The 12613-nt window shown below is 36.5% G+C and overlaps 1 protein-coding gene across 2 annotated transcripts in view; it reads left to right on the top strand.

The window, feature by feature from the left end:
• The window catches only part of KCNH7 (potassium voltage-gated channel subfamily H member 7), a 221786-nt gene that overhangs the window by 169893 nt on the left and 39280 nt on the right, over positions 1-12613 (top strand). For both annotated transcript variants that reach the window (XM_054070058.1, XM_054070059.1), the window contains one exon: positions 7098-7523. In XM_054070058.1, the coding sequence (XP_053926033.1) occupies positions 7098-7523 (426 nt within the window). The remainder of the gene's footprint in view (positions 1-7097; positions 7524-12613) is intronic.

Raw genomic sequence — 12613 nt, 5'->3', positions numbered from 1 at the left:
CTTAAAAGCTAATTTATCAAGCTTTGCATGCATCAAATATCCACATTTACCTTTTGCATAGATACACTCATTATCCATCTACTTTACAACTAATAAGTTTCCCCTCACCCATCTCTTACTTCACCACCTATAAACGTTATTCTTTGTTCAGATTTTCCAGACATGCAGCAGTTCTGTCGATGATAAAAGGTCTTTCTTACCTAAATTGTGAATATGTTACATATTGTTTGTGTGAGTGTACTTTAATCACGTATCTGCTGTCTGCTTGGAACTCTCCAGCACAAAAATATGAATTTGTAACAGAAGCGCAAGACCAAATGCTTTCTGAATAAGTTGCTTATAGCTTCTGGTCCATGCAATCACAATATGCTGACAGAATGAGTTCCCTGATTTTTGAAAGCAGAAGGCACACTTTATCCTTGTTCTCCATGTTCATGTGCTTTACACAGCTCTACAATTGCTTGAAGAGCCATGGTCTAACATATAATAACCCTACCCCACACTTACTCTCATGCAGTGCTAGAATAGCAAGAAAAGCATGCTGTAAATCCATGCAGTGGTTTGACAGAATATGTCTTTAAAAATTCATGGTGGTACTCATAACAAATGGCTTAACATTTATTGTTTCTGTTATGATTTACTAATACACTATTATTCTTTTTAACTTTGTTTCTGGTTCTTTGGTTTTTACTGTATGCATTTGCATTCTTTAACAAATTTGGATTGAAAATGCCTCAGAACAAAACTTATGAATATACATGTTTTACATATCAATATGGGTCTCTCAGATTCTCTTGACACTGTACAGTTTGCATAATAGATAATAAAAATAAACTGTTTTCATGCAGGAAATAAAAATAAACTGGAAAGTGTCCCCATTAAGTTATATGTTCAAAAATAAAAGGAGAACAGGACAAATATTTCTGTGAATTAATCTTAAAAATAAAAAGTATCACCTATATTTGGAAAAATAAGAATGATGATAACTCATTGCTATTGCATAACAGCTTCTGTGAATTCTTTCCACTCCTCCTTTGCAAGACGCTTTCATTTTAGTAGCTAAATATTATTCTCTCCACTTGAAAGAACTTAGAGAAGTTAAATGTCAGCTTAGAATCATAGAATGGTTTGGGCTGGAAGGGATCTTAAAGATCACTCAGTTCCGAATCCCCTGCCATGAGCAGAGACATCTTCTAGTTGACCAGGATGCTCAAAGCCCCATTCAACCTGGCCTTAAACACTTCCAGGGATGGAGCATACACAGCTTCTCTGGGCAACCTGTGCCAGTGCCTCACCCCCCTCAAAGAATTTCTTCATTATACGTAATCTAAATCTACACTCCTTCAGTTTAAAATCATTAGACCTTGTTGTATTACTAGACGTCCTTGTAAAAAGTCCTTCTCCAGCTTTATTTTAGGCCCTCTTCAGGTACTGGAAGGTCCCTATAAGGTCTCCCTGGAGCCTTCTCTTCTCCAGGCTGGACAACCCCAACTCTCTCAGCCTTTCTTCATGGGAGAGGTACTCCAGCCCTCTGATCATCTTCATGGCCCTCCTCTGGACTCACTCCAACAGGTCCAGGTTCTTTCTATGTTGTGGACCCCAGAGCTGGATACAGTAGTCCAGGTGAGGTCTCATAAGAGCAGAGAAGAGGGGCAGAATCAACTCCCTCAGCCTACTGGTCACACTTCTCTTGATGCAGCCCAGGTAACAGTTGGCTTTCTGTTCTGCAAACACATATTGTTGGGTCATGTTGAGCTTCTCATCCACCAGTATTCCCAAGTCCTTCTCTTCAGGGCTGCTCTCAATACATTCTCTACTCACCTTGTAATTGTGCTCAGGGTTGCCCCAACTCAGGTGCAGGACCTTGCACTTGGCCTTGTTGAACTGCATAACATTCACACAGGCCTCCCCTCTCAAGCCTGTCAAGGTCCTTCTGGATAGCATCCCTTCCCTCCAGCATGTTGACTGTACCACACATCTTGGTTTTGTCACAAACTGAGGTTGTACTCAATCCCACTGTCCATGTCTGCAAGAAAGATATTAAACAACTGAGCCCAGTGCTGACCCCTGAGGAACACCATTCATCACTGGTCTCCTCTTGGACGTGGAGCAATCATCCATTACTCTTTCAGTGTGACCATCCATCCAATCCATGTCTCTTCAATTTGGAGGCAAGGACGTCATGCAGGACAGTGTGAAATGCTTTGCACAGGTGAAATCAGTTGCTCTTCCCTTAGCTACCAATGCTGTAGCCTCATCATAGAAGGTCACCAAATTTGTTAAGTACAGTTTGCCCTTAGTGAAACCATGTGGAGTGTCACCAATCACCTCCTTATTTTCCATGTGCTTTAGCATAGTTAACTGGAGGGTCTGGTCCATGAGAAACTCAGTGGCAAAGACCAGAGTACAATTCCTAGATCATCCAGCATCTCGTCTAGCATGTTTCCTACATATCCTATTCTACAAAAGAAATTGTACAGGGAGGAATCTTTGTGTTTCTCCAAAAAGTGTCAAACACTTGCTGCATGGGGTACTGCAGAGCCTATAACAAGAGTCTCCTACTTAACCAGTTATCCAGGGAAGCCTATGGCCAATATGCTGCAAAGCACATCAACCCAGTTTGCCTCCCTGACACTTCACCAAGAAATATTAAGCAAAACAAGGTCTTTTGAGTACAACACAGGGCAGAAACGTCACCCAGTACCAGGCAGGTTTTCTTGAGGTGGAAGATGTTAGAATTGTCAGAAAAAAAAAAAGATAACATTACAAACAGTGTAACCCAATGCAAAGTGAGAAAGGCTTACTGAATTTTTTTTAATTACTTGTCACTTGATAGTACCTCTGATACACACACTTCCTCCCTCCTTCCTCCAGCAAATTGGCAGCCATTAATAAAATTTCATTCTTCTGAAATATCTTTTCTTTCCATTTCAGTGGACTACTGTTATCTGAGAAACTAAAAGCTACCAAACACTTCAGAAAGATAAATCTGTCTAAAACTGCATGAATTTATTGCAGTTACTTTGATCTCTCTCCATATTTTTCTGACTATCCGATTGAAGCGCTTCTATAAGTGCCATCTTGAGATTGTGATCTTAGAAAGGCATTGCATGAACCTGAGAAGAGAAAAAGATGTTCACCAGCTCTATCCTTGTGACACACCTGCAGCAAGATTCTCAGAGTCAAAAAGTGTGTTTGAATGAAAAGTCTTCTAACTTGCAGTATCACTGGTTTAAAAGTGAGTGGGATAATAGGAACACATGAGAAATGCTGAATTTTATGTCAGGTTTCTCTACTTAAAGGCAAAATGCAACACAGATTTTTTTTTGAAGTTTTCTCGTTATAAATAGAATAAATCTTATCACTTAATGCTGCTTGTAAAATACACCAGTTATAAATACATTCATGCTTTCACTAGGAAAATCAACGTGAGATGATTTTTCATCAAAGTTGAATACCACTAACATTTTTTAACAGAAAATCCATTGCAACTAGTATGACTTTTGCTTACATCATAGTGTTCTCTAGTAAGGTGCCATAAAGCTTGGCTTTCTCACCATATCATGTTCCAAGGTTAGAGACTTCTAACATTGCGATATTTTAGTCTTGTTTGAGTGCTCCTCCATTCCTTACTCTTAGAAACATTTCATTCCCTAAGCCACCTGGTTTACAATCGAAACTATAAGGAAAATTTCACAGTACAGAAGAGACAGATTAATGAAATGTCTTTGCACTAACAATAAATTTGTCAACATCTATTTTAAGCAACTGAAAATAGTAAATCTCTTTTGAGTGGATTCCTAAGTATGTGTCCTGGTTTAGCCCTGGCCCATCCAATTTCAGCAGCTAAAATCAAGCAGCTGGGCTCCCAAATCCTTCCCACCACCTCTAGGGAAAGGGGAAAGGAAGATGAGAGGAAAAAGACTTGCGGGTTGGAAACTAAAACTACAGTTCTAATGAAATAACAATAATAATAATAATGAAAATAATTAGAAAGTAATAACATATATACAAATATATGAGATCACGCGCCCACTCATCGATGACCATACATCACCACAAATACTATAGAGGAAAGACAAGGGAATGGGTCCACAACTACGAGGGAGCTGGACTCAGAAACAGGATCCAAGAACACCTAGATGTGGGATCAGAAGCAAGCAGACAGACAACATCCTCACTGGATGTCAGCCATTGCAGAAAAGGGCAAGACCCTTGTGATGTCTCTGTTTTATACCAAGTATGACATATATGGGATGGAATAATCTGTTGATCAGTTTGGGGTCACCTGTCCTGTCCACCTCTCCCTGCAGATGCAGCCTTTTTTTTGCCAGCTCGAGGATGGCTTTGGTTGCTATAGGAATAAGTATGAGCATTATCCTTTCTGCACACCATGTCCCATGTTATCGATTCTAGAGAGAAACTGTCTGAAAAACATACAGTAAGCTTTCAGAAAATGAAGTCACTTAGACTAGACAACTGACTCTAATTTAGCTTAAATCACAACCGTACACTGAATCTTCCATGTATCCAAGATGACCAAGACTGGCGAACACCAGTACCCAAGGCTTGCAAGGATGTAACACAACAGCAAAATGATAAATTGATCTCATATTCAGTCAGCCTTTATTGAAACTGCCAACATGAAACCAAATAAAGTGTTTTCTCTTTTTTATGTACGTACAACTGTGATTTTTTTTAATTTGAGAAACAAAGTGCCATCCTCTTTCTCTATATCCAACAAACAAAAATAGTTACATAATGAGTATTTGTTTCCATTTCCCATAGTGTGGGAGTAAGCAATGCAGAAATGTAAACTTCGATATTACATTATGAATATGAAACCAACAACCATCAGTCAGACTCTCCTGTTTCGCGTGTCTAAAAAACTAACTTGAAAAAGTTGGATTCGTTTCTGTTATGATCACTGTTATACTGCTGTTCCCTCATTTTGCCCAATTCTTCTTTTGTTGTTTTTTTTTTTTTTTTTACTCTTCAGTTTCACCTAATTCAGTCTAAACCAACCTAAAATGTATAGGAATAAATGTAACTAAAATGAGAACAGGAGCCAGGTTTCAGGGATATAAGTCCAATTTACATTATGTGTTGCTCTGAAGTGAAGCACTGGCTGGAATTTTCAAGGAACTGCAAGAAACGTGAAGTAAGCTTTAAGCTTTATTGTTCTTGTTGTCTAATAAATTTCCCTCATTGTCTGAAAATCCAGCAGGAGAATAGTGATATTAATTTTTTAAATAGCGGTTCCCTTGCCATATATAGTCACACTGCTCTCAGATACTAGGAAAACATTCTTGTCAACTCACTAGGTGGGGGTCTGAAAGTATTAAAACTGCTTAGGAGACAAAGTAATGCCTATGCTTCAGCTTGCTGTCAGCTACTGTGTTTAATGTATTAAAATATAGCTAACACCGTTAGTTAAGTGAAAGTCCTAGTTCCAATATAAAAAATAGATGAACAGCCTCTACCATCACTTCAGTGTAGTGCTTAATGTCTGCTTGAAGGTACCATATAATCTTTTGGATGGCTTAATCGTTTCTTTCTTCATCGTTCAAAGGAGAAGAGCAGTTATTAACCCTGGTATTCTCACAACATTTTCTGAGTAGAACTTCACTGAAAAAGTGCCACTTAGATTACCAAGGATAGGTCCTAAGTTTTGTACAACATTTGCTGTTGGAAAGCCAAACAGAAAGGAGTGTGCTAATCCTTGTAATCTTATAAATTTATATTTAAGGAGCATGAAATTCCTCGATCTTGAAAAACCTGAAATCTCAAATCCCAAACTACTTACTGCTAAACGAAATGCAAAAAAAAAAACAAGCACATAATGTTGCTGACAAGGTATTTCTCCTCCTAGTCTTCATTTCAGTATAATTATTCATTTTAATTACTTCAGAAAGATCTGTTTTTCTAAACAACATTGGTTTTAATTAGCAGGGGATAAGGAATAAGTAGAAGTAACTGGTGGAAAATGTGTATAAGACTTCTTAAACATGTCATTTACCCAAATGGTAGTAGCTGAGGGTTGTCACCATCTGATGTTTGTTTACTGGTCTGTGTAAAAAGAAGTGGTGATCTGAGTCCTGTCGGATTTGGATAGCACTTGCAGCAGAGAAGGCAATAATTAACATCATTGCTGACAGTCTCTAAAACTACATCAAGCATTGAAAAGAGACCAAAAATAATTTACCTTCTTATCCTTAAAGATTTTGTTCCTTCATGTCAGGGTTTGGATAGACTGAAGGAGCAGCCAGAGGAAATCTCTTTTATCTCGTGCCCACACTATGCTTGTTCTTTGCAACATAGCAAACATTTCAGCTTCTAGAGCCAGCAAAACAAGCAGTGCATACAAACATAATCCCTTCCAAATAAAATTGAAATCCAACATAGATAACTCTAACAGATAAAAAATCTGTACTTTTAAAGGAATGATTACACGCTTTAGGCATTTAGAAAGGTAGAAATGAAGCAAAATGAATACTTCTCTGGTACCCTTCTTTGTCACAGCTGTAACTGTACTAGAATATAGCCTCAGTGAAATTTGTTAGAGTGTGAAGGTTTTACACACACAAACCTAGAAGTGGACATAGCTGTCAGGGACTCTCGCAGGTCTTTCTCTAACTTTTTTATTTCTGGTTGCCTATATGTTTTATAATGACTGTGGACTCTTTTGTAGTGAATTTAAGCCCATGAAAATAGTTTTGCTTTGGGAGAAAAACACTGCATCACTGCAAGAAAAGCAGTTCACTGGCCATAAACAGGCTGGCAAGGTTACCATGTAGTGATGAATGAATTTGATTATACATCTAATTATGCAGATTTTATGGACCAGATATGCTACTTAATGGTTGCTACAAGGAACAAGAACTAATCTACTGCATAAAATTGTTAATCAATTTGTTGGACCAGCAGAGATGACGAATTCCACAGAACTTTAGTTTGCCAAAACACCAAGCAATTGAAGCTTAATCCTCAAAACTATGATAAAGTACTTTTTAAGTTTGTCCTGTATTTGCTAAGGTTACTGAAAACAGGAAAGGATACACTGCCTGATTATTGACATGGTATATTTCTTATTCTAGGTCCTGTCCTTAGGAGCTGATGTTCTACCAGAATATAAACTCCAGACACCTCGCATCAACAAGTTTACTATATTGCACTATAGTCCTTTCAAAGCTGTCTGGGACTGGCTCATTTTGCTGCTGGTGATATACACCGCCATATTCACCCCTTACTCTGCTGCCTTCCTTCTGAATGATAGTGAGGAACGGAAGAGGAGAGAGTGTGGATATTCTTGCAGCCCACTGAATGTCGTAGACTTAATTGTGGATATTATGTTTATCATTGACATTCTAATAAACTTCAGAACTACATATGTAAACCAGAATGAAGAAGTGGTAAGTGACCCAGCAAAAATAGCAATTCACTACTTCAAAGGCTGGTTCCTAATTGACATGGTTGCTGCAATACCTTTTGATCTGCTGATTTTTGGCTCTGGCTCTGAAGAGGTAAGCTTAAATAAATAAGAAATCTTAAGTTTTGACTTTACTACAATATTCTGTATATCCTAATTTTTTTTTTGAGAGACTGTTTAGAAGTTCTGCCCCATGTTTTAAAGTTAAACCATAATTAAGTCTTCCTTAGTAGAATAACATAGAATATTAGCTTTCGTTCACTACAGAATAAGTTTAACAATTCAGCTAGTATTTTTCAGTTATACCATATTTGATACTGTCTTTACAAATAATGAAATAAAGATATCATGTCTGAAGGATTTGCTCAAATGCTTTTATTTAAGAACTGCTCCTTTTATTTGCTGCTTGCTTTTTAAAAACCGCTTATTATACATTTAAGTATTGTGTTGGCATTAGAGTATTAAAATAAATATTCTCTGTTCAAAATCTTTTAGATCAGATAGTTACAGTGTAAAACAAATTAGCTGTAGTGTAAATTATATCACTTAACAAAAAGATTTGGTTGTTGTCTATTTTATCAAGAATATGGACTACCGATAGAAAGAAAGAAAAGATTATAAGGGGTTAACCTTGCCAGACATGACTAATCTCCTCACCCTATCTGTACAATAGGTTAAAAATGTGTTCAATATATGCATCCTAAAATTGCCCAAAGGTGTATAGAATGTACGTGATGTTCTGTATGCTTGACCCAATTCTGCCTCCTTCCAAAGAATTTTATTTAATTTAAGGAGACCTAAAGTTATAATACATTTTTTGATGAAAAGTGAACTGACAAGTAGAGAACTGGGGGCTTTTGTGATACGTGGAATACAACAGTTAAAAAAAAAAAAAAAAAGAAAAAAAAAAAAACAGCAAACCAAGCAAATCCATTTCTTAAAAATACTGTTTTGCACATATTGACATAAGGGAAACAGGCAGTTTTGTTGACCACATGTGCATCTCCTTAACTGAGAAGAGAAAGGTGAAAACTGCAAACTAGTCAGCAACCTTTAGTGTGAAAATGCACTAATTTAATTGTATGCCTCCATATCACTAGGCAGAGAATACAAAAACATTTTCATTTTAAAATTCTTTTTTATTAAACACATTTTCTACGACAGAACATCTTTTTATGTCCAATCCAAAAGCCTGAGCATATCCTAACTATTGCCACAAATTACCTGTAAACTTAATGAAGTATGCCTTTAAGGTTCAGTATAAAACAACTGGCACATACCACATATACACATGTTGAGAGTCTTGTGAGCGTATGCAATCTTAAAAGTTTCAGAGGTGGGATGAATATCAGTCGTGCTTTCCTTAAACTCGTCTTATTTTTTATATAATGAGAATGTTTTCCTGTCTCCTGTACTTCTGAAAAATTATTATAATAATGTGGTCTTATTCAGCAGTCATAGAAATCAAAAGTAACATTCTTAGTCAGTGGTGATATTCACACTAATTTAATCGTGAGCATACACACACGAGGTAAATGAGGAATATACAGAAACATGTAGGTAGTAGTATACAGTAGAAATAAATTTTATTAGGAGAATGTAGCAGGAAGAGAGAGAGAGAGCAACATAAAGGTCAGAGGGAACATGCTAATAGTTCTCTTACCAAAAGAGAACTTTTCTATTCAGAAGGTGACTAGTCTTAGAGATTAAAGAGAAATTTATTACCTTTTGCATTCATTGTCTATGGTAGGTCTCAGTCTTACTGCAGATTATTTTTTGTGATTTTGATAGCACAGACATATGAAAGACAATGGCACTCCTTCTAACTTGGACTACATCATTCCCCTTCGGGTGTGGTCTGCATTCCTTTCTGATCACTGAGCACTCATCACTGCCAAAAACTATGTTCAGTGATTGGAAGTGTGGAAATTCAAGAATTACAACAGGGACAGATTCCAAAGTTCAGTGGAGGAGTGCTCTTTGGATTTGACCCTGAATATCATTCTTCCACTCCTACCCTGTTACAGATGTCCTTAAGCTTAAAGTACCAGGTGCTAAGGTGATGCTAAAGGGATAACTTGAATATAAGATGTTACAGATTAGAAGCAAACGTGTATGCTGGCAGGTGAGTACACAAATACAAAAAAGTTAAACTTGAAACAGAAATTATTGAACAATGTAATGACTTTTTCAGTACTGCAGATATGAGTAAATTAATTCTTGATTTCCTTGAAACTCAGTAATTGAATAGTTTCACTCTCTGGAAAAACTAGTTTGTTACCTAAGGAGCAATGGAACTATATAGGTTATGACCAGTTCACCATGGCATTGTGACTTCTCTCTCTCATGCATGGTATTGCATATGTCAATCATTTTTTCTAATCTGACACTTACTGCAGTTTTTTTCCTAGATTGCTAACTATAATATTTTCCCAATGACACCATTGTGATAGTTTAGCAAGATGAAGCAAACATAAAACTGTTAGAATGGAGCATTTTTCATGTAATATATTTTTTCAGTCGTAAGGGTCATCTTTTTTATGAAATAGCTCTTTTTGTTATCTAGAGGTTCTTCAAACAAGATCTCCTATGAACAATTGTATTGAATGTTCTTTCTATTAAACAACTTAAGCTCCAAAGGGAGCTCCATGTGTGCTCACTCAGCATTTAGACACATTGATAACAAACCAAGTGTAGGAAGGGCAGGACATAATAATCCAAATATCACATGCAGTACTATCTGAATGCTTCTATTTGAGCCATAGTTTGTCAACCATAAGAAAGCAACAGAGTAAGACAGTTAACTTTCTAATTTCTAAAACACGGAACTAATATGTATATATTTTTTTTCTGTTTAAGCAGACTCAACACAAAATTATTACAGCTGGTAGTAAACCATTCTCTTTTTTTGTCTGTATTGTAAATGTAAATTGTAGATAACGAGTAGATGTAGTTTTTACTTTTTTCTGGTATTTAAAAATCAAGCTCCAGAAACATCTCAGGAAGAGTGTGATATATTTTACTGGGCTCATTTTAGCAATTTACTTGAAAAACCTATTCCAATGGATTTCAAGTTTTTTAAAGATCTTCAACAATGAGACAGTTCTCAGAAGAGTCTGTTAAGATAATGGAGCATAGACTGAATGGCCAAGTTCTCACAGGAATTAGACATTTTTCTAAGAGAGAGAAGAGAGTTAACTATGCTTGATGTTATATTACTTACATTTAATAGATTTATTCACAGGCTGCAAAAAAAAAAAGGATAGAAGGTTGATGACAGTTTTAAAAGGAAATGCAGGCATCAGAAAATTATTGAGAAACTGAGGACCTTACAATACCAAGAGGCTGGAAAGGACCCTACAGCAGATGAAATGCTGCGTAAGAAGGTGCACATTAATAGGCATTGGAAGAGATAGTTTGAGCTACTCATACACATCAGTGGATTATTTGGTTTAAAAAAGAGACAACTAATAACATTCCAGATTTACACGTTAATGATAATGGAAGTCATGAAGAAATTAAAAATTAAACCCACAAATTCTAGAGGAAACCTAAGGATTTGGCCACCAGTGAGAAAGTCATGAGTTGTAAATGAGCTACCATTTTTTCGTTAATTAATCAGGTGATACCAGCTCCCTTTTCCAGTCTGATACAATATTACCTTCTGAATTATACCTTCTGCAATCAGATAGACTGATGCCTTCCTCTGTAATCATCCTGCAATCAACTGCTGTCCATCAAAACAGCCCCCTGCTGTGGTCATTTCAGCATCAAGGCTTAAGAAATTTAGGATATAAGCTAATCTTACTGTTAAAAAAGAAGACTAATAACTGTTAAGGTTACCCTCTTGTAATGCATTCAATTTTTTAAAATAAATTCAGTGACCTATACTTAAAAAAATTAGTATCTATGAACTCCTGTTTTCAGAAGGTCATGTCTTTCCCCCAGAGAGAAAATAATTGGCAGACTCTAACATTTCTCAAGCTTCATATTACCTGAACTGAATAATTATTGCAAAACAACTAAAGGTGTCTTCTGTGTGATTACTTAGCTTGTGGACCGAACCATGTAGACATGAAAGAACCATTGTAGGAATAATGTATTATTTATTTTTTGTGCTATTACTAAAGCCAGAACAGAAGAAACACAATAAACTTTTAATCCAGGCCTCTCTCTTGTACTATAGCCAGAAAAAATCGAGACATTTTAGAAGGCCAAACAGCACAATAACCAAACAAGGCAAAAGTATCAAAATTATGTTGGCTACACTGGTTAAAGAAATGTTAGATTGGCAGATTGCAACATATAAATAGTGAATGGACAAATCTAAGCTGATCTTTTACATCTTTCTCTAGAATTCTTTTTATTTGCAATGAAAAAGTAAATTTGAGGAAACGGAACATCTGTTTTGGCAATATTAAAATTTGTATTACATTAAAACCTTTATCTTTTTAAAAAATCTCACCAATTAAGAAAATGTTTCTTCGATGTATTGTAAGGGGTGTTTTCGTTAGGAAAATTCTTAAATATTAATTTCTTTTAGGCAAACTGTTAAGTGCCTTTCATAAATGGAATACTATTTGCAAGGAGTATACTATACAGGGGTGAAAATGAACCTGTAACCATCTTCTACCAATCTAGATTCAGTTTCAGTAGCTACGAAATTCCTGTGTACTTCTGGCTCACTGTAAATGTGGCTCCTTGAAAAACAATCTAAATAAAAACACTTATGTGGGTATCCAACAGCTCTTGAAGTTGTAGTCCAGCTGATAAAGCTAGGTATGACAAAAACAGAGGAGCAAACAATTCAGAGAAATAAGTAGCTTCTATCACATTGCTATCTGCAGACATTGATTGTTGGCACCAGATGGAATAAGGTGGGTAACTGACACAGTAGGACTTCTACCTCCTTGAGTGCCATGCTGAGCAAAGGATTCCAGTAGACCAAGGAAATTACATTGCACGGGACACGGTTCTGGCACCAAGTACTTCTGTCCCTGGTCAAACAACACATGGGAGTTGGGCTGTTGCTGCGTGAAGGCCACATCTACACTGGAAGGTAGACAGCATGTAAAGGCATACCAAAACCTATGGAATGTGATTTCCACACCTACTGCCAGCTGCATTTTTTTTTGTCAAAGCCACTCCACCATGTTAATAAAAATTCAATCTCAGAGTGAGTTG

The sequence above is a fragment of the Cuculus canorus genome, chromosome 6, assembly GCF_017976375.1.
Source record: "Cuculus canorus isolate bCucCan1 chromosome 6, bCucCan1.pri, whole genome shotgun sequence".
Taxonomy (NCBI): Eukaryota; Metazoa; Chordata; class Aves; order Cuculiformes; family Cuculidae; genus Cuculus; species Cuculus canorus.
The sequence above is the reverse complement of the archived record's forward strand: the minus strand, read 5'-3'. Positions and strand labels throughout refer to the sequence as shown.